This window comes from Lithobates pipiens, unplaced genomic scaffold, assembly GCF_037356315.1.
Source record: "Lithobates pipiens isolate NorthernLeopardFrog02 unplaced genomic scaffold, aLitPip1_a1.2 Scaffold_35, whole genome shotgun sequence".
Taxonomy (NCBI): Eukaryota; Metazoa; Chordata; class Amphibia; order Anura; family Ranidae; genus Lithobates; species Lithobates pipiens.
Window position 1 is genome coordinate 2376197 of NW_027507811.1, and position 25113 is coordinate 2401309.

Here is a 25113-nt window from a genome sequence, read left to right on the forward strand (position 1 = left end):
TATGTTGGTGCGGACATCCTCTTTATGTATTTGCTGGCTGAGGTCGGATGTTTTCTTCTGACAAATTGTTTCCCTGATGGTTTTGACTTTATAGTGAAAAAGTGCCTTTGTCACAGTAATCCTGGGATTCACTTTCTGGGAGTTCTAGGCACACCGAATTCATTGATTGATTAACCAGTTTAAACAGTTCCCGTGATTGGTTTGCGGCCGTTGAGATTGTATATGAGAAGTGGTCCTTTTTGGCTTTGAAGATTGCTTTCCGATAATTCTCTGTGAGACCTTTGTAGTTAAAGGGGTTTTCCTCGGTGGTATTTCTTCTCCATGTTCTTTCCGCTCTTCTGCGTTCTTGCTTTAGTATGGCGAGGGAGCTATTAAACCATCCAGAGTTTTTCTTCCGGATGAGAGCCCTGCGTTTTGGTGCTACTGAGTCTGCTGATTGCAGCAATGCCCTGTTCAGGGAGTTGAGTGTTTCCTCCGTAGAGTGGTTTAAGGTTATTGTAGTTATCTTGTTGGACAGAGTGGATTTGAAGGATTCGGAGTACAGTTTTTTTTGCGATCTGGTCCAGTGCGTTGTTGTTACAGGATTCCGTTTTTTGTTGGTGATGTTGGTAGCGATTTTGAATTTGATGGCGTGGTGATCCGTCCATGGCAATTTTATGTTATCGAGTATGTTGACGTCAATGTTCTGTTTGAAAATGAGGTCCAGGGTGTGTCCTGACCCATGCGTGGGAGTCTTTATCAGTTGCTGTAGACCCAGTTCTTCTAGTTGATTGATGCAGGCAGTCGCGATGGGGTCTTTGGGCTTGTTTGCCCAAAGGTTGAAATCTCAGAGCGCCAGGAAATTTTTGAATTTTAGGGTGTGCATTGCAAAGGATTCTGTGAGGGGTGAAAGAAGATTGGACTTTGGTCCCGGTGGTCTGTAGCACAGTAGAATATGAGTGGTGTCATGGGGTGTTGGTTGAAGATGTAGCGTCAGGGTTTCCATAAAAGGCACTGGGTTCTGAGATGATGGTTTAGTGAGATCCAGGTGACCTTTAAATATCACTGCTAGGCCTCCTCCTTTTTTCCCTATCCGGTGTTCGATTAGGATCCTGTCGTTTTCCGGCACCAATTCGGTGAGGATGGTGTTGCAGTCAGAGGTTAACCAGCTTTCGGTGATGAAGAGGCAGTCTACATTGTTCTCGATGATGAAGTCGTGTACTTACAGTCTATGTTTGACTGCAGACCTGGCGTTAATCAAGGCGCAATCTAATTGTAGAGGTCGAGTAGATGTCTTCCTGTGGTTAGGAGCTGCTTGTCGTCCGGTTTTTAATAGTTGTTCTCTTTGAAGTATTTTTTGTATGGAAGATGGCAATGTGGTGTTGATGTTGCTTAGTCTGTGCAGAACTTCAGCTGAGTATTTGAAGTAGCACATGGTTTGTGGATGCTGTTGATGGTACTATGGGCCTAGGATGATGATCCTGATCAGGGTATTGGTCCTGAGGAGGAGCTAGGTATCAGACTTGCCGCCGTGCTTGAGGCTATTAGCGTGCAAGTTGATCAGGGGATGCCTATATGGATGCGGAAGGAGTTGTTGTATTCGGTTGCTGGCTGTTCTGGCTACCTTTACTTGAGGTGAAGGTCTCCGCTCAGCAAAGAAGTCTGGCTGTGATCTGGAGTAGTCGTCCTAGGATAGCGTGAAAAATGGAATGGAGGCCGGAGGTAGGGGTATGCTAACCTACGGTTGTTCCTGATTGTTCCAGAGGAAGGCGAAAAAAAAACCCTGGTAGTAGCAGCCAAACGCACCAGTGGGGCAAAAATTCCTTCCTGACCCCCGTAGGCGGTCGGACGGAGTCCCTGGAACAATCACTGGGGGGGGGGGGAGTGGAGGTTCGAGCTTACCTGGCTGCGGTGGTCCCCTTTAAACACTCTGGTTCCGGTGAATCTGGCTTGCTGTGAGCCTGACGTTTCTGGAGAGCTGTCTGGTTGCCCCTTGCAGTGGGATCTTTAATATGGAGGGAAGGATGGAGGTAGGATAGAGGTTAGAGACTCCTGTCTTAACTCCTGTTTTCAACTCCTGGTTGTTAACTCTCCACTTTAGTTCAAAAATCCACTTGTGTTCACAAAATCCACATGCAAGCCACCATCAGGCCAGAATAGGTTATCATGTGTTATTCAGCGGGAGAAGGTGCTCGCTGTGTTATCATTCAGGGAATGTTTAGAACTCGCATTTGACGAATGTCACATTTGCCACCTGCCAGGCAGAATAATTTTCTTCACCGTTCACCTCTCTAAAATAGCATTTTAAGATAATAATCCAATGTGTATCCTTTTAGAAATTCGGCATCCGTTGTACGGACCTTACTTTAATTGAAGAGCAACTTCATTCCAGTGAGAAGAAGACAGACAAATGGAAAGTAACATGGTATCCTCAGAAAGGTGAACACAGTCTATGGAAGGACGGATGGGCTGCAAATCAATCATGTTCTTGAAAAGAGTAAAGCTGCGTACACACGGGCGGACTGTATGGCCAACTTAGTCCGTCATACAATCCGACGGACAGTCCGTCCTACTTTTGAATGAACGGACTTGACCACACACGGATGCACAAACAGTCCGTCGAAAGCTTGCGCGATGACCTGTACAGCACGTGCGACGGGACTAGAAATAGGAAGTCCAATACACAGCAATGCAACCTTTCGCCGTGTAAATCCTTTCTGAGCATGCGCCATACTTAGTCCGTCGAACTAGCCTACTCACGAGCGGACTGTCCGCTGAAACCAAAGTCTGACGGACAGTATTATGGAAATTCCGAAATACTTAGTCCGCCAGACTGCGCGCTGAAAAAGTCCGCTGAAGCCCACACACGAGCGGACTGTCCGCTGAAATGTGTTTCGACGGACTAAGTTGGCCAGACAGTCCGCCCGTGTGTACGCGGCTGTAGAAAAGGTGACTGGCCACCAACTCAGACACCTTCTCAGGTTGAGACTATAACAATATATTATTATGTGATTTTTGTGCCTCTACTTGTTGTGTGAGACTATAACAAGAATGTCTTCTATGCTGGGGTCATAGAAGGAACCTTGTACAATGGTTTGAAGAAAGGATACTGAAGTGCTGATACCACATAGAGCCAACGGACAATGTAAGTGATGTAACAGTGTACTGGTTTGACACTAGTACAGATATTACTGGCTGCACTGGTCACATGGTACTGGTGTGACGGTGATCAGGTACTGGTATATCAGTGACACTGGTACAGATATTAATGGCTGCACTGGTCACATGGTACTGGTGTGACGGTGATCAGGTACTGGTATGTCAGTGACACTGGTACAAATATTAATGGCTGCACTGGTCACATGGCAGTGGTGTGACGGTGATCAGGTACTGGTATTTCAGTGACACTGGTACAGATATTAATGGCTGCACTGGTCACATGGTACTGGTGTGACAGTGATCAGGTACTGGTATGTCAGTGACACTGGTACAGATATTACTGGCTGCACTGGTCACATGGTACTGGTGTGATGTGATCAGGTAATGGTATTTCAGTGACACTGGAACAGATATTGATGGGGCCTTGTACTCTGATCTGTGATTGGCGGGGTCCAAGAGACACAACGATCACAGTTTTCACCACTATGCACTCCCGAGGGCCACAGTGGGAGGATGTACGGGTACGTTCCCCTAAATAGACAAAGATCCCATTCAACTGTATATGTATAATGGCTGGGCGGGAGGGGGTTAAATAAACATCTCCTGACACTTAGGGGTCTATTCAGAAATAATTTGCACAGTAATTTGCCCGGGTAAAGTGCATGTACGTTCCTTCTCTGTGTATCGGGGTAAAAAAAATTAATGTTATTTGGCTATTTGCTGAGCTTTTCATATGTTTTCCATTGATTTAAAATGGAAAATAACACATTTGGCCACTAGATGGCCCTAATCCCCATACTTAGCTCCACCTAATGACCAAATCTAGAATTGTCCTTTCTAAATCAATGGTTGGTATAATATTGTTGGCTTCATTCACTCACGTTCTTCGATGTCTTCTGTACTCATAAGTGAAGGGAATGTAGATTGTCTAGAGGTGGTTTTTAACCCCTTCGATGTCTGCTAAAGTGTGATGTACAATCCCCACACAGGCCTGGGAGATTAGCCCATTGAGACACTGACACAAAACAGCAAAGTCTCTCTGAGCAAATCTAATCTTTATTCTTTGGTGTGAATATTATAAAGGGGGCTTTCAGAAAGTACCACCCTTTGAACGTGTCATACAGATTATCCAATCATATTCAAGTACAGCCTACAATAAAAGTGAAACTAGTGATTCCTCCAAATCATGTGCTTTCCAAGAAACGAAACAACTGAAAGAAGATAAAAGCAACATGAGAAACAAGACTAGATTAGCAAAACTTGAGCATGTCGTCTATTTGTGAAGTGGATGTTAGAGAGACACAAAATGGAAACCTATTTCTTAAAGAATGAAAGCGGTTAAGCTAAATATTCCTTCAATAAGTGTATGATCTCAGTTATTTGTATGAAATCACGTCTGATGGAGGAAACTAAGGGGTCTATTTTCTAGAATATTAGTTGATGATTGTGACAAACATTTGTCCAGCCGTGAAAAATTCTGTCCATTTTATAAAGAACACAGTGATTTCCTAGGGTTTTAAATGCAGTATTTTTTCCTAAAAATACCTTCATCAGTAAAACTAGTGCAACACCGCAATATGGTCACAAGATGGAGCCATTGATCATAGGAAATCATCATAAGAAATAAAATATGACCACAAATCATCACAGTTGAGTGAATGTGCATCTTATTTCTTCAAGGAGTTTTAAAAAAACAGACCTGTAAGTGTTTGTGAAATCTTCCACCACAAAATGTACTCAGCCAATGACGCGTTTCGTCCTGGAAGACGACTTGAGTAAAAACAGACCTCCTGCAAGAGTTTACACCACAAAATGTACTCAGCCAATGAGAGGTAATGACTCAGTTTTTTCTTTTTCTCCTGCTATCAATGGCCAACACGGTACAATACTTCATCCATGTCTTTGGTGATCTCTGATCTCCTTATTCTTCCATGATGAAGATCAGCCATGGAGTATATCTGAGGTGTATATCAGGGTGTGCTTCTTCCCCACATGTCCAGCAACATTCATATACAAGACATTTCCCGCACTCACTAATACACCTCCAGGGTTGTGTGGGATCCCCTGATGTATAGGAAGACAGGACTTCAGTGAGGAACAATTCCCTCACTCAGGACAGGAAAGTGACTTCGTCTTTGTGTGAGATCTCTGATGTCTGGAAAGATGGGACTTCTGTGAAAAACATTTCCCACATTCAGAACAGGAATACGGCTTCTCCCCCGTGTGAGACCTCTGGTGTTTGTAAAGGGTGGACAACTGTGAAAAACATTTCTTGCATTCTGGACAGGAATACGGCTTCTCCCCTGTGTGAGATCTCTGATGTTTGTAAAAATTGGACTTGTGTGAAAAAAATTTCCCACACTCAGGACAGGAATACGGCTTCTCCCCCGTGTGGGATCTCTGATGTTTGTAAAGGGTGGACTTCTGTGAAAAACTTTTCCTGCATTCTGGACAGGAATACGGCTTCTCCCCCGTGTGCAATCTCTGATGTGTGTAAAGATTGGACTTATCTGAAAAACATTTCCCGCACTCAGGACAGGAAAATGGCTTCTCCCCCGTGTGAGACCTCTGATGTTTGTAAAGGGTGGACTTGTGTGAAAAACATTTCCCGCACTCAGGGCAGAAAAACGGCTTCTCCCCCGTGTGAGATCTCTGATGTTTGTAAAAATTGGATCTGTCTGAAAAACATTTCTCGCACTCAGAACAGGAAAATGGCTTCACAACTGCGTGAGACTTCTGATGTTTGTAAAGGGTGGACTTATGTGCAAAACATTTCTCGCACTCAGGACAGGAAAACTGCTTCTCCCCCGAGTGAGATTTCTGATGTTTGTAAAAATTGGACCTGTCTGAAAAACATTTCCCGCACTCAGAACAGGAATACGGCTTCTCCCCTGTGTGCACTCTCTGATGTGTGTAAAGATAGGCCTTCTTTGAAAAACACTTCCCACATGCAGGACATGAAAACCTCTTATCTGTTGGAAGGGTGGCACCGTCCCGCACAGTCTGAGGTTCCTCGGGATAAGAGGAATACGATGGTCCGGCACCGTCCCGCACAGTCTGAGGTTCCTCGGGATAAGAGGAATACGATGGTCCGGCACCATCCCGCACAGTCTGAGGTTCCTCGGGATAAGAGGAATACGATGGTCCGGCACCGTCCCGCACAGTCTGAGGTTCTTCAGGATAAGAGGAATACGATGGTCCGGCACCGTCCCGCACAGTCTGAGGTTCCTCAGGATAAGAGGAATACGATGGTCCGGCACCGTCCCGCACAGTCTGAGGTTCCTCAGGATAAGAGGAATACGATGGTCCGGCACCGTCCCGCACAGTCTGAGGTTCCCCAGGATAAGAGGAATACGATGGTCCATCTACACTGTGTGGTGCCGGATGGACATTTGAGGTAGTCGGGTTTTCTCCTGGACTATACTGTGTGATGTCCTCATCTTCTACTTTACAGTCTGGAGACAAAGTGAGACAATCCTCTGAGGTTTTCCTCATCTCCCGTCCATCTACTAAAATAGAAATACAAAGATTATTACTAGACACGAGCTGATTGGTTCCCCTAAACCAGGACTCCGCCCTCCGTACTGCTCTCTCCTTTACAATAAAGTCTCCTCTTACCCGGTGATGTGAGGGGCGGCTGATTGTCCATCATGACGTCCTTGTAGAGATCCTTGTGTCCTTCTAAATACTCCCACTCCTCCATGGAGAAATAGACAGTGACATCCTGACACCTTATAGGAACCTGACACACACAATGATACAGTCACCATCCAGACACATCCCTTGTCTGTTACTGGATAATGTCCCAGAATTCCCAGAATCCTCCTCACCTCTCCTGTCAGCAGCTCCATCATCTTCTTGGTGACTTCTAGAATCTTCTCCATGTTGTGTCTCTCAGGTTTTAGGGAGTCACATGGAGGCACTGTGATGGTCATATGATCACCGGACTTCACAAGAGGAAATCTCTGTATTGGAGAACCAATAGGAACATCATGTTAGAATCCCAGAATCCTCCTCACCTCTCCGGTCAGGTCTGTGTATTATTAATAGAGATAAGAGTGATGTCATGTGACCTCCCAGAATCCTCCTCACCTCTCCGGTCAGGTCTGTGTTTTATTAATAGAGATAAGAGTGATGTCATGTGACCTCCCAGAATCCTCCTCACCTCTCTGGTCAGGTCTGTGTATTATTAATAGAGATAAGAGTGATGTCATGTGACCTCCCAGAATCCTCCTCACCTCTCTGGTCAGGTCTGTGTATTATTAATAGAGATAAGAGTGATGTCATGTGACCTCCCAGAATCCTCCTCACCTCTCCGGTCAGGTCTGTGTTTTATTAATAGAGATAAGAGTGATGTCATGTGACCTCCCAGAATCCTCCTCACCTCTCCGGTCAGCAGGTAGATGATCTCCAGGGTGAGGTTTAGTATCTTCTCAGTCATGTGACTCCGGTCCTCCTCCATCCTCATTGATGCCGTCATTTGATCTATACAGGTCTCCTTGTAGACGGATAACTTGGGGAAAGGAAAGTAAAAATTATTTGGATGGTATTGGTCACACAATAATAAAATGCACGGGGGGGGGGGGGGGTCAATATGAGGGTTGCTGGATATTAAAGAACTACTGATCCCATGGTAACACATTTATAATTTGGTCTGTTTGCACCGATTAAATAGATACCAAACATGCCAAACCTTAAATTTGCATGCGCCCGTGAAGTGGCAGCTAACTTCAGTACCCGATATTTATTTTATATATATATATTATATATATATATATATATATTATATATACAGTATTTATATATGCTTTAAAAGCCCCCTATATGTCATCAGTTTAGCGTTACAGCAGAGGACTGGTGTAGAATTATCGCTCTCATTCCGGCATGCATGGCGATGTGTAAGCCCTTGTACACACGATTGGAGATTCCGATGGAATGTGTCCGATCGGAGCGTTTTGTCGGATATTCCAACTGTGTGTGGTCTGCATCGGACTGTTTCCGTCGGAATATCCGTCGTACCAAATTTTCCAACTTCCTGGAAATATTTTCAGACAAAATGCTCCGATCGGACATACTCCGATCATGTGTAGAGAATTCCAATTGGACAAAGTGCCACGCATGCTCAGATCAAATTCCTACATCAAAGCTATTGGCCACTAGCCTGAACGTAGTCCCGTTGTAACGAAATAACGTCATCACGTTCTGAACGATTGGATTTTCCGACAACTTCGTCCGACCGTGTGTATGCAACAGTTTCGGACAAAATCCATCGGATTTGGTTGTCGGAATCTCCGACCGTGTGTACAAGGGCTTACATGTGTATCGCAATCGACTTTTCAGGCGTAACTTTTTCCCAGCAACATAAAAAAGTCCCCTATTTTGTTTGGCGACAGGCTCTCTTTAATGAGACATCCAGGGTCTAAAAGACCCCCAGAGTCCCCCCTGAGCTCCACTGAATGTAATGCAATGCACATCAATGGTCTTGGAAACTGCCAATGAGGACCTGGAAGTCACGTCATACACGTCACTTCTGGGTCAGCAACAAGAAGGGGAGGAGAGCGGATGTGTGTCCACTCTCCTCCCTCCCCTATACCCGGCAGCACCCGCTATGCCAGTCCCGAGCCTGCAGATTCGCAATCAGAATACATAGCGGAGGGAGCGCATGGGCTGTTTGGAGTATTCGGGTGGCGGCCCAGGCGCCAGGACACAATTTTTTTGTCGCCATGGTCGGCCTGGCACCTGGGGTTTGTTGAGCCTGGATTAGTGTTTGTTACATATTAGAGGACCCGGGACTAGGGATGAGCCGAACGACCCCATGTTGGGGGTCACACCAGAACTTTCGAACGTAGCAAAAGTTCGGACCTGTTGCGAATTGACGAAGACATAATATATGTTATAATATTCTGATGGAGATGTTAAAATTCAAATAGACAAAGACAGGTGAACCGAAAGATCTTTGTGAGTTCAGATGTTTTCCAAGTTTTCAAATGGATCAAAAATTTTGTACAAACTTTGTGTTGAAACAGAATTGCGGGAACAATAAGGTCCCATTTCATAAAACAAAGAAGATTTGTACCTGTCTGTGGTTTGTAAATAAAAGCAACAGACACAACCATAGAAAAGAGTTACACAAACACATGACTAGGCTGTCATCACATAGAAATTACCCTCAGCCGGCCTAAACCATTGTGTTCGAGTCAGGAACTGTTTAAATACCTAACACTTTGGCTAACACAACTTAATTTTTAGGAACTGTGTGGATAACTAATCCATCTCTAAACATCCATTGGGACTGTTCAAAGTCCATCTCAACACATGAAAGAAAGATGTGAATTTTGTGCAGTCAGGAATATTTAAAAAAAAATGTGATTGTCAAATCATAGAGATATTATAATTTTAGTATCTGCGGACCTAATCAACTTTGGTATAAGGTAAAAATATGAAAGTTGTGATTATAAGTACAATTTTTTTAAGAAACTAATTAGTATTATGAAAAACATATCATCGTAATTATAACAGTATAAGCCCTTGTACACACGGTCGGACATTGCGACGGAAAATGTCCGATCGGACCGTGTTGTCGGATAATCCGTCTGTGTGTGGGCTCCATCAGACTGTTTCCATATCGGAATATCCGACAGACAAAGTTTTAGAGCTGGGCTCTAAGCCCTTGTACACACGGTCGGAGATCCGACGGAATGTGTCCTATCGAACCGTTTTGTCGGATAATCCGACTGTGTGTGGTATGCATCGGACTGTTTCCGTCAGAATATCCGTCGGACCCAATTTTCCAACTTGTTGGAAATATTTTCCGACAAACTGGTCCGATCGGACCTTGTCCGATCATGTGTGGAGAATTCCGATCAGACAAAGTGCCACGCATGCTCAGATCAAATTCCTACACCAAAGCTATTGGCTACTAGCGTGAACATAGTCCTGTCATAACGAAATAACGTCATCATGTTCTGAACGATCGGATTTTCTGACAACTTTGTCCGACCGTGTGTATGCAACAGTTTCGGACACAATCCGTCTGACAAAATCCAACGGATTTGGTTGGCAGAATGTCCGACCGTGTGTACAAGGGCTAAAACTTTCCGACAACATGATCCGATTGGACTTTGTCCGATCATGTGTAGAGAATTCCGATCGGACAAAGTGGCACGCATGCTCAGATCAAATTCCTAGACCAAAGCTATTGGCTACTAGCCTGAACGTAGTCCCGTCGTAACGAAATTACGTCATCACGTTACGTACGATTGAATTTTCCGACAACTTTGTCCGACCGTGTGTATGCAACACCGGTTTTGGACAAAATCCGACGGATTTTGTTGTTGGAATGTCCGACCGTGTGTACAAGGGCTTAGAATTTACTAGACATGGGCGCCGTCAAAAAAATTGTTTCGTTTCGTTCCGTACGACAAAAAAAAAATTGTATTTCGTAATTCGTGTACGAAATTCAATTCGGATTGGTACGGAATTACGAATTTTCGTTAGATTTCGTAAACTTTTCGTTAAAATAACGAAAGTTCGTTATGATGAATTTATCATTATGAGGGGCTCCCACCATCCCAGTGCTGTGCTGACTTCCTGGGGTTTTTAACCTTTAGGTTTGTTAACTTTTAGTAACAATTACGAATGTTCGTTATGATGAATTTATCATTATGAGGGGCTCCCACCATCCCTGTGCTGTGCTGACTTCCTGGGGGTTTTTAACCTTTAGGTTTGTTAACTTTTAGTAACAATTACGAATGTTCGTTATGACGAATTTATCATTATGAGGGATTCCCACCATCCCTGTGCTGAGTTCCCGGGTCTGAGTGCACACCCGCTGTGCCCATTATGAGGAGTTCCCACCATCCCTGTGCTGTGCTGACTTCCTCTGATTGATGAACAAAACACCAGTCACAATTCTGTTAATTTGGATCCGAAATTCATTAACGAAATTCCGTATGAAATTCGTAAGCATAGAAATTCCCCATAGGGTTCCCACCATCCCAGTGATGACTTCCTGGGGTTTTAACTTTTAGGTTCATAAACTTTTCGTAACAATTACGAATTTTCGTTATGATGAATTTATCATTATGAGGGGTTCCCACTATCCCTGTGCTGTGCTGACTTCCTCTGATTGATGAACAAAACACCAGTCACAATTCTGTTAATTTGGATCCGAAATTCGTTAACGAAATTTCGTATGAAATTCGTAAGCATAGAAATTCCCCATAGGGTTCCCACCATCCATGTGGTAACTTTCTGGTGTTTTAACTATTAGGTTCATTAACTTTTCGTAACAATTTCGAATTTTCGTTATGATGAATTTATCATTATGAGGGGTTCCCACTATCCCTGTGCTGTGCTGACTTCCTGGGGTTTTCAACTTTTAGGTTCATTAACTTTTCGTAACAATTACGAATTTTCGTTATGAATTTGGATCCGAAATTCGTAAAGGAAATTTTGTATTTCGTACGGAATTCGTATACATAAAAATTTGAATTTCAGATTCGTACGAATGTACGACTTTTCCGGAAATTCATATGAATTTTCGTTTCGTACGAAATCAATCGCACATGTCTAGAATTTACATATGTTTTTAGATAAAAAAATATTCATCAGATATACCCGAATTATACATGTATCCATATAGATAATCATTTTATGTGATATTGATAAATATATATAACAACAGTTCTCTATAGTTAATGAGTATTCTCCAAACCAGAATGCACTGCGATTCCTCTCCTCGGTGACGTCCCATCTAAAATGGTTTGGCGCCATCAACGTGATCCTAGGGGGCGACCTCAATGCTGCCTTGATACCACGCTTAAACTCATCTACGGGTAAGTCCTCAGTGTCCCCCAGCCTCCCCGACCAAAATGTGTTTGCTCTTTTCGGTCATTGGTAGACGTATGGCAAGTGTTAAACCCCTCAAATAGGGACTACACATACTACTCCCCTACACATTCCTCATATAGCTGTATAGACTACATTCTAATATCACAATCCCTGCTAGACTATTCCCTGGTAACATTGATATGCCAGTTTGCCTACTGGTTCGCACCTTGTCACATCTTTTTTTATTTTATGTTCATAAGACAATAAAAAAAGTATTGAACCTAAAAAAAGTGCTAATTTTGAAGGCTTATATGCAAGTAGTTGGGCATACAATGGTTATGAGGGTCCCGGTACTGCCCTGGGGTACATTTATCAATGAAAAAAAGTTTGTCAGAAACATAATTTTTAAATGAGTAGTGATTTACTGATGCTTAAAGCATAATAATTAAAAAATCCTTTACTATAGTGCCTGGGGGGTCCCCTTAGTCTACACGTAAAGTGGTGCACCTGTACTGTGCATAGAACCTGCTGCAGTAATACTTGCATTTGTAAAGCCAAAGAAATTTCCTTTTCCCTGCAAGCTTTCTTTATTTTGTAAGCAATGGCTTGGGGAGCCAGTCTGTATGACGAGGCTACAATGTAGTGCACTGGGAACAAGATTAGAGATTTTTTGGATAAATTCTGGTGTTTGTTCCACAGACTTTGGATAGAAGTAACAGGTGCAGAAAAATTAGTCTTTGGGTTTCGGTGGTGCCTTCACACTGTAACCCTATAGAAGTACTCTTGATGAAAGCAAGAATTGGCCTTGCTGTCAAAAATTGAAATGATATGCACCTGTCAAACAGGTGCGGAAAAAATTGGTGTTTGGCTGTTAATTGTGCCCAAAAACATTCTTCCAGACGAAATAAACACCCACAGTGCTAGGCAACCTAGAAGTTCTGCAGAGATTGCACATCCCAAAAACACTTAATCAGCGACATCAGCATTAGGGGCTTCATAGCTGCTGGTAATCCAGGATGGATTCATTTTGATAAATGTCAGATGGTCCACGGAGTCTGTGGACAGACGCATTCTATTATCAGTAACAAAACCTTCAGCAGCACTGAATGCTCGTTTGGAAAACACACTGAATGCAGGGCAGCCCAGCAGCTCAATTGCATACTAGGCAAGTTCTGCCCAGTGGTCTATTCACGTGACCTAGTAAGCCAGTGGATCGTTGACTGGAAAGCTCTCCATCTCTGTTTTTGCCCCTAGATAATCGTCCACCATTTGATACAGACATTGCAGATGGGATGTGGAAGCTGACATCACTTAAGCGGACACCTTCTCCACCGCTCCTCTCTTGACCAACAGAAGCCTAAAAACTATGTTTTCCATGACACTGTAACTTACCAGAGTTGGGAAAAGCATTAAACTTCTCTTTAAGGTGTTCTCAAGAGATTTCATCTGTGGGGGACTGGATGAGTTCTGAGATTTTCCCCTTGTAACGGTGGTCAAGGAGGGTTGCCAACCAATAGTGATCCTTCTGTTTTATGCCACATATTCTTGGGTCCTTTCGCAGGCTTTGAAGTATGAGGGCACCCATGCACCGAAAATTTGCAGAGGCATGAGAAGCCGACTCCTCAGGGTCACTAAGGATTACAGTATCTGGAACTGCCTCCTCCCAACCACGTACTACTCCCAAGAGGTTCTGCGGATGGAAAACCATCTCTTACTGTTTGTCATATGTATTCCACTGCTTCAATGCCTCCAAAACTGCCAGAATCCTCCTCCTCCCTTTCCTCTTGTGTGTTCTGTGGTGTAGGAACAATGGTGTCTGCATAAAGTAGGCCTTGAGATGAAAGAAAGTCCTTCTATTCCTCCCGCTACTCTGCCTCAAGTGCACTGGCCATAATGTCATGCAGAGTCTGCTCCAGCAGGAATACAACAGGGATTGTGTCACTGATGCATGCATTGTCACGGCTCACCGTCCTTGTGGTCACCTCAAATGGTGACAGTGCAGTGCATAGATCTTTTATGAGCAGCCATTGGCATGGGAAAAAAAAGTTGATCTGACCCTAGCCTGCCACTGTGCCATATTTACACTCGTTGATGGCCCTCTGCTGCATGTGCAGCCGCTGCAGCATTGCCAAAGTCAAATTCCACTTGGTGGGCATGTCACAAATCAGGTGGTGTGTTCAGGCGGGTGGAATTCCCGCCAACCAAGCACTGGCTGTGTATGACCACCTGAAATGGCTACAGACTCTTCTGGCCTGCTTTAGCAGATCTTCCAACCCTGGGTACCCGTTTAAAAAATGCTCCACCCCCAAATTAAGGACATGTGCCAAGCATGGCATGTGTCAACTTTCCTTGTCTAAGAGCAGACAGGAGGTTTTTGCCATTATCGCACATCACCATTCCTGGCTCCAGCTGATGTGGCGTGAACCATCTCTGGGCCTGCCCCAGCAGAGCTGCTAGAATCTCTGCTCTGATGTGGTTTCCGTCCCCCTAAACACACCAGCTGAAGCACTGCTGGCTCCTTTTAGCCTGACTCATTGAAAAGCCCCTTGGACGCTTACTGGGTACTTGTAGTTCATAGGACAATTCAGTAGAGGAGAGCATTGAGGAGGAGGAGGAGGTAGAGCTGACAAATCCTGCATCATCACCACTAGCTGTATGGAGATGTGGCAGCACAAAACAAGCTGCAACACTGAGCCTTGTCATGGATCCTTCCCAGTTGCAAGCAGAGTTACCCAGTGTGCTTTAAACAAAATATATCATCTCTGACCATGCTTGCTGGACCAAATGTCAGCAGAAACATGAACTTTGCGGCTGACTCCCTTGCCCAACTATGCCACAACATTGCCTTTCACATGATGGTACAAAGCTGGAATGGCCTTTACGTGAACATAAATAGTAACTGGGAACCTGCCATTGTGGTACAGCACATTCTGAAAATTCACGGAAGGTGGCAGAATCCAAAGGCAGAAGTTGTAGAGCCAGCAGCTTTGACAAGCTTGCATTTAGACACTGGGCATGTGGGTGGCAGTGACTGTATTTTTTTCGCTGCAGCAGATGGGTCAGAGAAATTTGCCAGCTATAGACTACAGCTGGTGGTGTGCTACTGGCAGATGTGCTTCAAGGACCTGGGACACCCTGCGCTATACCATCATCCCTGGCAGTGGAGGCTGCTGAGAGGCCATAAGGTATAGTGGGGGCAGACAGAGGTGAGTAAGGAGGTGGAACAAAAATGCGCCTCTTTTGTGTGGCTTTCAGGTGCTTTTGCCAATGGGCTGAGTGGTGGGAGGTTCAATGCCTTGCCAAGCATGTGGTACCCAAATGGCTGGCAACAGAATCAGAATAGCACACTAACCGTCTAGTAGCACTGAACAGAGCCCTGTTCTATCTCTCTCCACGCTGATATCAAACAACAAATGGCACTATTTAAAGAATACATTTATAGTGTGGGGCGGGACTAATCATGGCTCTGACAGTGCTTGGTGCCCTGATTGGGCAAAGCTTTCATTGCTTCAGCCAATTAGGGATTCCAATGCACTGTGCACAACGGCACAGTGCATTGTGGTCATTGTCGGCAGAACTCCGGCTGCAAGGCTCCAATCTCTGACAGCCTGCTGACTGACAGGAGTGATGCCACACTCTGCAGTAAGAAAAGGGATTTGATTGGATAACAGGAGGATGCTGCTGGTGGAGTAGAGAGCTGCGGGGGAGGAATCTTTTTTCTCTTCCTTCCAATGGCAGCCCAGTGTGGGTAGGAGGACAGCAGGGTGAAGGGTTTGTTCTCTTGGTTGCCAAGTATACTGTAGCATCTAGGACATTGTACGGGGTGGTGGTGAGGGCAGGGTGGGGGAGAGTAGAGGGGTAAGTGTATTTATTGTCAGTGCTGCTTGTTTAGAGGCCCATATTACTAGAATTTATCTCCAAAATGTAAGAGGGGGAATGTTCTGCCCCTGAAGGGGGTAATCTAGGTTCCCACACTATATATGTGTGTATCATCATCTGCTGGAGATAAAAGACATCACAGTGACTATGGAGGAAGAGGACGGACATGACGGGGGGGTTACTGGGTGTAAATAGAAAATAAGATCTTATTACCTCCTCTGCTGCCGATTCCAGCGATGTCTCCTCTCTACTTCCTCCCGACTCACCTCTCACCCATAACTTCCTGTCTGTATCTGACATCACTTCCTGTCTTCCATAGAGACTTCCTGTCTGGGTATAAGTGAGATCACCACCTTGTGGAGCTCAGAGGAACTGCAGCCCCGAGAAAAATCTCGTAGTGTGAACGCGGCCTTGTGCTGTGTGTGTATGTACAGTGGCAATTGAATTTTAGTGTTCTAACCACAAGTTACGATGGTCAGAATACTGAACATCTGCTATTCAGCGGGAGAAGGGGCTCGCTGAATTATCATTCAGGGAATGTTTAGAACTCAACGAAAGTCACATTTGCCGCCTGACTACCAGAATTATTTTCTTCACACATCACCACTCTAACATAGCATTTTAAAATAATATTCTAATGTGTGTCCTCATGGAAATCCGGTGTCTGTTCTACGGAGCTTATTTTTTTTCTAATTGAAGAGCAACTTCATTCCAGTGAGAAGAAGACAGACAAATGGAGGGTAACATGGTATCCTCAGAAAGGTGAAAGGTAAAAAAAATGAATGTCATTTGGCTATTTGCTGAGCTTTTCATATGTTTTCCATTGAATTAAATTGGAATATACCACATTTGGCCACTAGATGGCCCTAATCCCCATAATTAGCGCCACCTAATGACCAAATGTAGTATTGTCCTTTCTAAATCAATGGTTGGTATAATATTGTTGGCTTCGTTAACTGACGTTCTTCAATGTCTTCTGTACTCATAAGTGTATGATCTCAGTTATTTCTATGAAATCACGTCTGACGGAGGAAACTAAGGGGTCTATTTTATATTCTGTCCATTTTATAAAGAACACAGTGATTTCCTATGATCCTCAGCCCTATCTAGTGTTTATCATGCAGTATTTTTTCCTGAAATACCTTCATCAGTAAAACTAGTGCAACACCACATTATGGCCACAAGAGGGAGCCAATGGTCATAGGAAATCCTCATAAGAAATAAAGAAATAAAGAAATCATAGGAAATAAATTATGACCACAATTCCTCACAGTTGGGCGATTGTGCATCATATTTCTTCAAGGAGTTTTAAAAAACAGAACTGCAAGTGTTTGTGAAATCTTCCACCACAAAATGTACTCAGCCAATGAGAGGTAATGACTCCATTTTTATTTTTCTCCTGCTATCAATGGCCGACACGGTACAACACTTCATCCATGTCTTTGGTGGTCTCTGATCTCCTTATCAACTGTTTCTTCCATGATGAAGATCAGCCATGGAGTATATCTGAGGTGTATATCAGGGGGTGCTTCTTCCCCACATGTCCAGCAACATTCATATACAAGACATTTCCCGCACTCACTAATACACCTCCAGGGTTGTGTGGGACCCCCTGATGTACAGGAAGACAGGACTTCAGTGAGGAACATTTCCCTCACTCAGGACAGGAAAGTGACTTCTTCTTTGTGTGAGATCTCTGATGTGCAGAAAGATGGGACTTTTGTATAAAAACATTTCCCGCACTCAGGACAGGAATACGGCTTCTCCCCTGTGTGCAATCTCTGATGTGTGTAAAGATTGGACTTATCTGAAAAACATTTCCCGCACTCAGAACAGGAAAACGGCTTCTCCACCACGTGAGACCTCTGATGTTTGTAAAGGGTGGACTTGTGTGAAAAACATTTTCCGCACTCAGGACAGGAAAATGGCTTCTCCCCTGTCTGATGTTTGTAAAGATTGGCCTTCTTTGAAAAACACTTCCCACACGCAGGACATAAAAACCTCTTGTGTGTTGGAAAAACTGCACCATCCCTCACAGTCTGAGGTTCCTCGGGATAAGAGGAATACGATGGTCCGGCACCGTCCCGCACAGTCTGAGGTTCCTCGGGATAAGAGGAATACGATGGTCCGGCACCGTCCCGCACAGTCTGAGGTTCCTCGGGATAAGAGGAATACGATGGTCCGGCACCGTCCCGCACAGTCTGAGGTTCCTCGGGATAAGAGGAATACGATGGTCCGGCACCGTCCCGCACAGTCTGAGGTTCCTCGGGATAAGAGGAATACGATGGTCCGGCACCGTCCCGCACAGTCTGAGGGTCCTCGGGATAAGAGGAATACGATGGTCCGGCACCGTCCCGCACAGTCTGAGGTTCCTCAGGATAAGAGGAATACGATGGTCCGGCACCGTCCCGCACAGTCTGAGGTTCCTCGGGATAAGAGGAATATGATGGTCCGGCACCGTCCCACACAGTCTGAGGTTCCTCGGGATAAGAGGAATACGATGGTCCGGCACCGTCCCACACAGTCTGAGGTTCCTCGGGATAAGAGGAATACGATGGTCCGGCACCGTCCCGCACAGTCTGAGGTTCCTCGGGATAAGAGGAATGCGATGGTCCGGCACCGTCCCGCACAGTCTGAGGTTCCTCGGGATAAGAGGAATACGATGGTCCGGCACCGTCCCGCACAGTCTGAGGTTCCTCGGGATAAGAGGAATACGATGGTCCGGCACCGTCCCGCACAGTCTGAGGTTCCTCGGGATAAGAGGAATACGATGGTCCGGCACCGTCCCGCACAGTCTGAGGTTCCTCGGGATAAGAGGAATACGATGGTCCATCTACACTGTGTGGTGCCGGATGGACATTTGAGGTAGTCGGGTTTTCTCCTGGACTATACTGTGTGATGTCCTCATCTTCTACTTTACAGTCTGGAGACAAAGTGAGACAATCCTCTGAGGTTTTCCTCATCTCCCGTCCATCTACTAAAATAGAAATACAAAGATTATTACTAGACATCAGCTGATTGGTTCCCCTAAACCAGGACTCCGCCCACATCAGGCAGCTTTGTCTCTGAGGATCTTACAATTCCCCCCTCAAGGTAACTAGTAAATGGGTCCTCTGATCTCCTACCAGATCATTTCTTCATTCATGGACCTTAGTCAGAGAGCGAGGAAACAACGAGAACTGTCTTCTATAGGAGTGACAGTGATGAGGGGATTATAGGACGAGTGTCAGGACTATGTAATGTACAACATAGAATATATAGTGCAGGGGTCAGGAGTATGTACCGTACAATACACCGATCAGACATAAAATCATGACCTTCCACCTAATATTGAGTAGATCCTCCTTTTGCCAAGTTCCAAAACACATCCCCCAGGTGCCTATGCGGAGCAACGCCTATTGCTAAACGTCAACATTTTACTGCCAGCACAGAGAAGGAAGATTATGGGTGGAGGAATGTATTTAGTGTTAATGACCCACCTGTGCTGATCTCTGTAGGAGTGTCCTCCTCTATAAATGTCCCCGTTATTCCATCCTCCTCCATAGACTGCTGATCATCCCTCACATACCTCTCTTCTTCTTCTGATTTCACCTCAAATTTTATATCAATTGGATCTCCACTCTAAACCAAGAGAATGAGAGAGAGAATATTATCTGTAAAATATAAGCTTTATAATTGTGACATCACATAAGAAATTCACACATCGTCTCCATGAATCTGCTTTATAATCTCCATCCCACCAACCTTGTAACAGTGGGGGATGGTGTGACCTTCCTGTGTGGAATCCCGGGAATACAGAGGACGGGGACATCTCTCTGGTGGGTTCCTGGTATTTGGTGGCTCCATCATATCCTTGTGTCCTTCTGAAAACTCCTCCATCACTCCATACTCCTCATCCTCCTCTTTATACTCTTCTTTAACATCAATATTATCATCCCCAAGGTTTCCACGGGGACATCTCTCTGGTGGGTTCCTGTATCTGGATGACTCCTCCATGGTGTCCTGGTACAGATTATGGTGTCCTTTTAGAGACTCCTCCATCACCCCATCCTCATCATCCTCCTCTTTTATCTCTTTTTTGACCTCAACTTTAGGATCTCTCAGGTCTCCACTCTGAATATAGAATAAAAATGACATCAATGGTAACAATGCAGATAATGTACAGATCCTAATGATACTATCAGTGATTGTTCCTCATCTACCTGATGATGGTGAGGGATGGTGTGACCTTCCTGTGTGGAATCCCGGGAATACAGAGGACGGGGACATCTCTCTGGTGGGTTCCCATTACTGGATCCATCTGTAGGAAACACACACACTGACTGAATACATTGTTTCTATGTGTTTATCAGATGATGGGGGATCTAGGTGGAGCCTCCGTACTGCTCTCTCCTTTACAATAAAGTCTCCTCTTACCCGGTGATGTGAGGGGCGGCTGATTGTCCATCATGACGTCCTTGTAGAGATCCTTGTGTCCTTCTAAATACTCCCACTCCTCCATGGAGAAATAGACAGTGACATCCTGACACCTTATAGGAACCTGACACACACAATGATACAGTCACCATCCAGACACATCTATTGTCTGTTACTGGATAATGTCCCAGAATTCCCAGAATCCTCCTCACCTCTCCTGTCAGCAGATGGACCATCATGGTGGTCAGTTCCAGGATCTTCTGCTCTTTGTTCCTCTCAGGTATGGGAGGAGGAGGGGGAGGCACCATGGTGGGGCTCTGGGTCCTGCTCCATCCTCCTGAGATTGGCTCCTTACTAGACTTCTTCACTACAACATAATCCTACAGATCAGGAGAAAGATAAACTGACATCAATCATCTGACATCATCTACAAGAAGAACATGGACTACTGACCACACTAGACCAGAGTGATGTCATGTGACCTCCCAGAATCCTGCTCACCTCTCCAGTCAGGTCTGTGTTTTATTAATAGAGATAAGAGTGATGTCATGTGACCTCCCAGAATCCTCTTCACCTCTCCGGTCAGGTCTGTGTTTTATTAATAGAGATAAGAGTGATGTCATGTGACCTCCCAGAATCCTCCTCACCTCTCCGGTCAGGTCTGTGTTTTATTAATAGAGATAAGAGTGATGTCATGTGACCTCCCAGAATCCTCCTCACCTCTCCGGTCAGCAGGTAGATGATCTCCAGGGTGAGGTTTAGTATCTTCTCAGTCATGTGACTGCGGTCCTCCTCCATCCTCATTGGTGCTGTCATTTGCCATTATACAGGTCTCCTTGTAGACGGATAACTTTGGGAAATGAAAGTAAAAATTATTTGGATGGTATTGGTCACACAATAATTGGATGGAAGGTGGAGGCGGGTATAGGGGAGGGAGGAGAGTGGACACACATCCGCTCTCCTCCCCTTCTTGTTGCTGACCTGGAAGTGATGTCTATGACGTGACTTCCAGGTCCTCATTGGAAGTTTCCCCGACCATTGATGTGCATTGCATTACATTCAGTGGAGCTCTAGTGGAGTCCCGAGCCTGCAGATGGGCAATCAGAATACATAGCAGAGGGAACGCACGGGCTGTGTGGAGTATTCGGTTGGCACCCCAGGTGCCAGGACGTACGTTTTTGTGACCATGGCGGCCTGGCACCTGGAGTTTGTTGAGCCTGGTTTAGTGTTTTTTACATATTGAAGGACCCGGTACTAGGGATGGGCCGAATGACCCCATGTTGGGGGTCACACCAAAACGTTGGAACATCGCAAAAGTTTGGAACCGGAAAAAAAACCTGTTGAAGTCTATTTATGGCACTCAACTGGAAAAATCAAAACTGCCCATTTTTTTTACATGGCCAAGCACATGGAGAGATAGGATGCTTCCTTCCTCGGCTCCCGCACACACCGGGCAATCAATGGCTCCCGGTGCCCCTACAACAGCCCTGCAGGTCGGTAATGGCAGCTTTTTGAACCTAAAAAAAAAGTGCCCATTTTGAAGGCTTACGTGCAAGTAATAGTGCATACAATGGTTACAAGGGTCCCGGTAAAAAACTTTGTAAGAAACATATTTTTTAAATGACCAGTGATTTACTCATGCTTAAAGCATAAAAATGAAAAAAGTCCTTTTAATTTAGTGCCCGGGGGTCCCCTTAGTCTACCTGTAAAGTGGTGCATCTGTACTGTGTATAGAACCTGCTACAGTAATAATTGCATTTGTAAAGCAAAAAGAGATTACATTTTCCCTGCAAACTTTCTTTATTTTGTAAGCAACGGCTTGGGGAGCCAGGCTGTATGATGAGGCCACAATGTAGTGCATTGGGAACAAAATTGGAGATTTTTGTGGATAAATTCTGGTGTCTCTTCCACAGACTTTGCATAGAAGTAACAGGTGTGAAAAAATTGGTCTTTGGGTTTCGGTGGTGCCCTCACACCATAACCCTATAGAAATACCCCTGATAAAAGCAAGAATTGGTATTGCTGTCAAAAATTGAAATGATATGCACCTGTCAAACAGGTGAGAAAAAATTGGTCTTGGGTGTTAATTGTGGCCAAAAACATTCTTCCAGATAAAATCAACACCCACAGTGCTAGGCAGCCTAGAAGTCCTGCAGAGATTCCACATCCCAAAAACACTTAATCAGCAACATCGGCATCAGGGGCTTCATAGCTGTTGGTAATCCAGGACTGATTCATTTTGATAAATGTCAGATGGTCCACGGAGTCTGTGGACAGAAGCATTCTATTATCAGTAACAAAACCTTCAGCAGCACTAAATGCCCGTTCGGAAAGCACACTGAATGCAGGGCAGCCAAGCAGCTCAATTGCATACTAGGCAAGTTCTGGCCAGTGCTCTATTCTCATGACCTAGTAAGTGGATCGTTGACTGGAAAGCTCTCCATCTCTGTTTTTGCCCCTAGATAATCATCCATCATGTGATGCAGACGCTGCAGATGGGATGTGGAAGTTGACCGCCCTGGGCATCGAGGACTAAAGAAATTGTAAAATGCATCACTTTAGGCAGACACTCTCTCCACCGCTGCTCTCTTGACCAACAGAAGCCTCAAAACCATGTTTTCCATAACGCTGTAACCTACCAGATTTGGGAAAAGAATTAGATAAACTCCTCTTTAAGGTGTCCTCAAGAGATTTCATCTTCTGCACTTCTTCTGTGGGGGACTGGGTGAGTTCTGAAATGTTACCCTTGTAACGGTGGTCAAAGAGGGTTGCCAACCAATAGTGATCCTTCTGTTTTATGCCACACATTCTTGGGTCCTTTCGCAGGCTTTGAAGTATGAGGGTGCCCATGCACTGCAAATTTGCAAAGGCATGAGAAGCCGACTCCTCAGGGTCACTAAGGATTACAGTATCTGGAACTGCCTCCTCCCAAGCACGTACTACTCCAAAGGATTCTGCGGATGGAAATGAATCTCTTACTGTTTGGTGTATGTCTTCCTTTGCTTCAATGCCTCCAAAACTGCCAGAATCCTCCTCCTCCCTTTCCTCTTGTGTGTTCTGTAGTGTAGGAACAATGGTATCTGCATAAAGTGGGCCTTGAGAGCAAAGAAAGCCTTCCTCTTCCTTAAGTGCCCTGTCCATAATGCCTTGCAGAGTCTGTTCCAGCAGGAACACAACAGGGATTGTGTCACTGAAGCTTGTATTGTCACGGTTCACCATCCTTGCGGTCTCCTCAAATGGTGACAGTGGAGTGCATGCATATTTTATGAGCAGCCATTGGCATGGGGAAAAGAAGTTGAGCTGCCCTGAGCCATATTCACACAGATACTTGTTGATGGCCCTCTGCTGCATGTGCATCCGCTGCTGCATTGCCAAAGTCAAATTCCACTTGGTGCGCATGTCACAAATCAGTTGGTTTATTCAGGCAGGTGGAATTCCCCCCAACCAAGCACTGGCTCTGTATGACCGCCTGAAATGGCTACAGACTCTTCTGGCCTGCTTAAGCAGATCTTCCAACCCTGGGTACCCGTTTAAAAAATGCTCCACCACCAAATTAAGGACATGTGCCCGGCCTGGCATGTGTCAACTCTCCTTGTCTGAGGACAGACAGGAGGTTTGTGCCATTATCGCACACCACCATTCCTGGCTCCAGCTGATGTGGCGTGAACCACCTCTGGGCCTGCCCCTGCAGAGCTGCCAGAATCTCTGCTCTGATGTGGTTCCCATCCCCTAGACACACCAGCTGAAGCACTGCATGACACCTTTTAGCCTGACTCATTGAAAAGCCCCTTGGATGCTTAGGGGGTACTTGTAGTTCATAGGACAATTCAGCAGAGGAGAGCATTGAGGAAGAGGTAGAGCTGACAATTCTCACATCACCACCACTAGCTGTATGGAGACTTGGCAGCACAAAACAAGCTGCAGGACTGAGCCCTGTCCTGGATCCTTCCGAGTTGCAAGCGGAGTTACCCAATATGCTGTGAACAAAATATATTATCCCTGACCATGCTTGCTGGACCACGTGTCAGCAGTAATGTGGACAACATTGTCTTTCACGTAATGGTACAGAGCTGAAATGACCTTATGTGAAAATAAATAGTAACTGGAAACCTGTCATTGTGGTACAGCACATTCTGCAAATTCACGGAAGGTGGGAGAATCCAAAGGCAGAAGTCGTAGTACCAGCAGCTTTGACAAGCTTGCATTTATACATTGGGCATCTGTGTGGCAGTGACTGCATTTTTCATTTCACTGCAGCAGATGAATCAAAGAAATTTGCCGGCTATAGTCTACAGCTGGTGGTGTGCTACTGGCAGATGTGCTTCAAGGACCAAGGACTCCTTCATGCCTGATGCTGGGGCTATTTCAGGAATAGCTGTGGACAAGGAGGCAGAATAAGTCACTATGGCAGCTGCAGTGGACTGCACACTAGTCTTTGCTTGGGTGACGGAGGCTAAGGATGATGATTTAGTAAGCCTGTCCACCACCTCCTCTGCATGGTGTGGCTGGATAGCACGGGCAACATCACTAAACAGAGGAAATGATGCCCTGACTGAGGACTGACCAGGTCCATCTTTGCCTGTGGACACCTATGCTGCTGGCCCCCTCAAAGTGTCATGGGAACATCTGCCTCTCCTTGTTGTCCTCCCAGATTTAATTGGGGGGGGGGGCACTTTTTAACAAAATGTAATAAAGATGTGGAAATGTGTACGTGGATGCAGTTTAATCAATGGAAAGTGGTGTTTGGTGCACTTTAACCTGAGTACTCACTACACAGACACACTCCACACTATAATATACTGCAGTAAAACTACACTGAGGCACTGCAATATACTGCTTCAAATGTGC

General features: G+C 45.1%; 3 protein-coding genes across 5 annotated transcripts in view; all 3 read right to left on the minus strand.

Moving 5' to 3' along the window:
* Positions 1-25020, minus strand: part of LOC143955330 (uncharacterized) — a 95155-nt gene extending 70135 nt beyond the window's left edge. The window contains 3 exon segments of the mRNA XM_077465400.1: positions 4343-4349; positions 5249-7103; positions 20986-25020. Coding sequence (XP_077321526.1) covers positions 4343-4349; positions 5249-6633 — 1392 coding nt within the window. The 5' untranslated portion in view covers positions 6634-7103; positions 20986-25020.
* Positions 1-25113, minus strand: part of LOC143955878 (uncharacterized) — a 201633-nt gene that overhangs the window by 155160 nt on the left and 21360 nt on the right. The window lies entirely within an intron of this gene.
* Positions 17217-19210, minus strand: LOC143955786 (uncharacterized). The gene has a single exon (XM_077465909.1). It carries the CDS (start codon positions 18897-18899, stop codon positions 17508-17510), a length of 1392 nt encoding a protein of 463 aa, XP_077322035.1. The 5' UTR covers positions 18900-19210; the 3' UTR covers positions 17217-17507.

What these genes read in the sequence shown, in the direction of transcription:
- LOC143955786 (XM_077465909.1), bottom strand. Translation starts at nt 18,899, where the DNA reads ATGTGGGCGGAGTCCTGGTTTAGGGGAACCAATCAGCTGATGTCTAGT.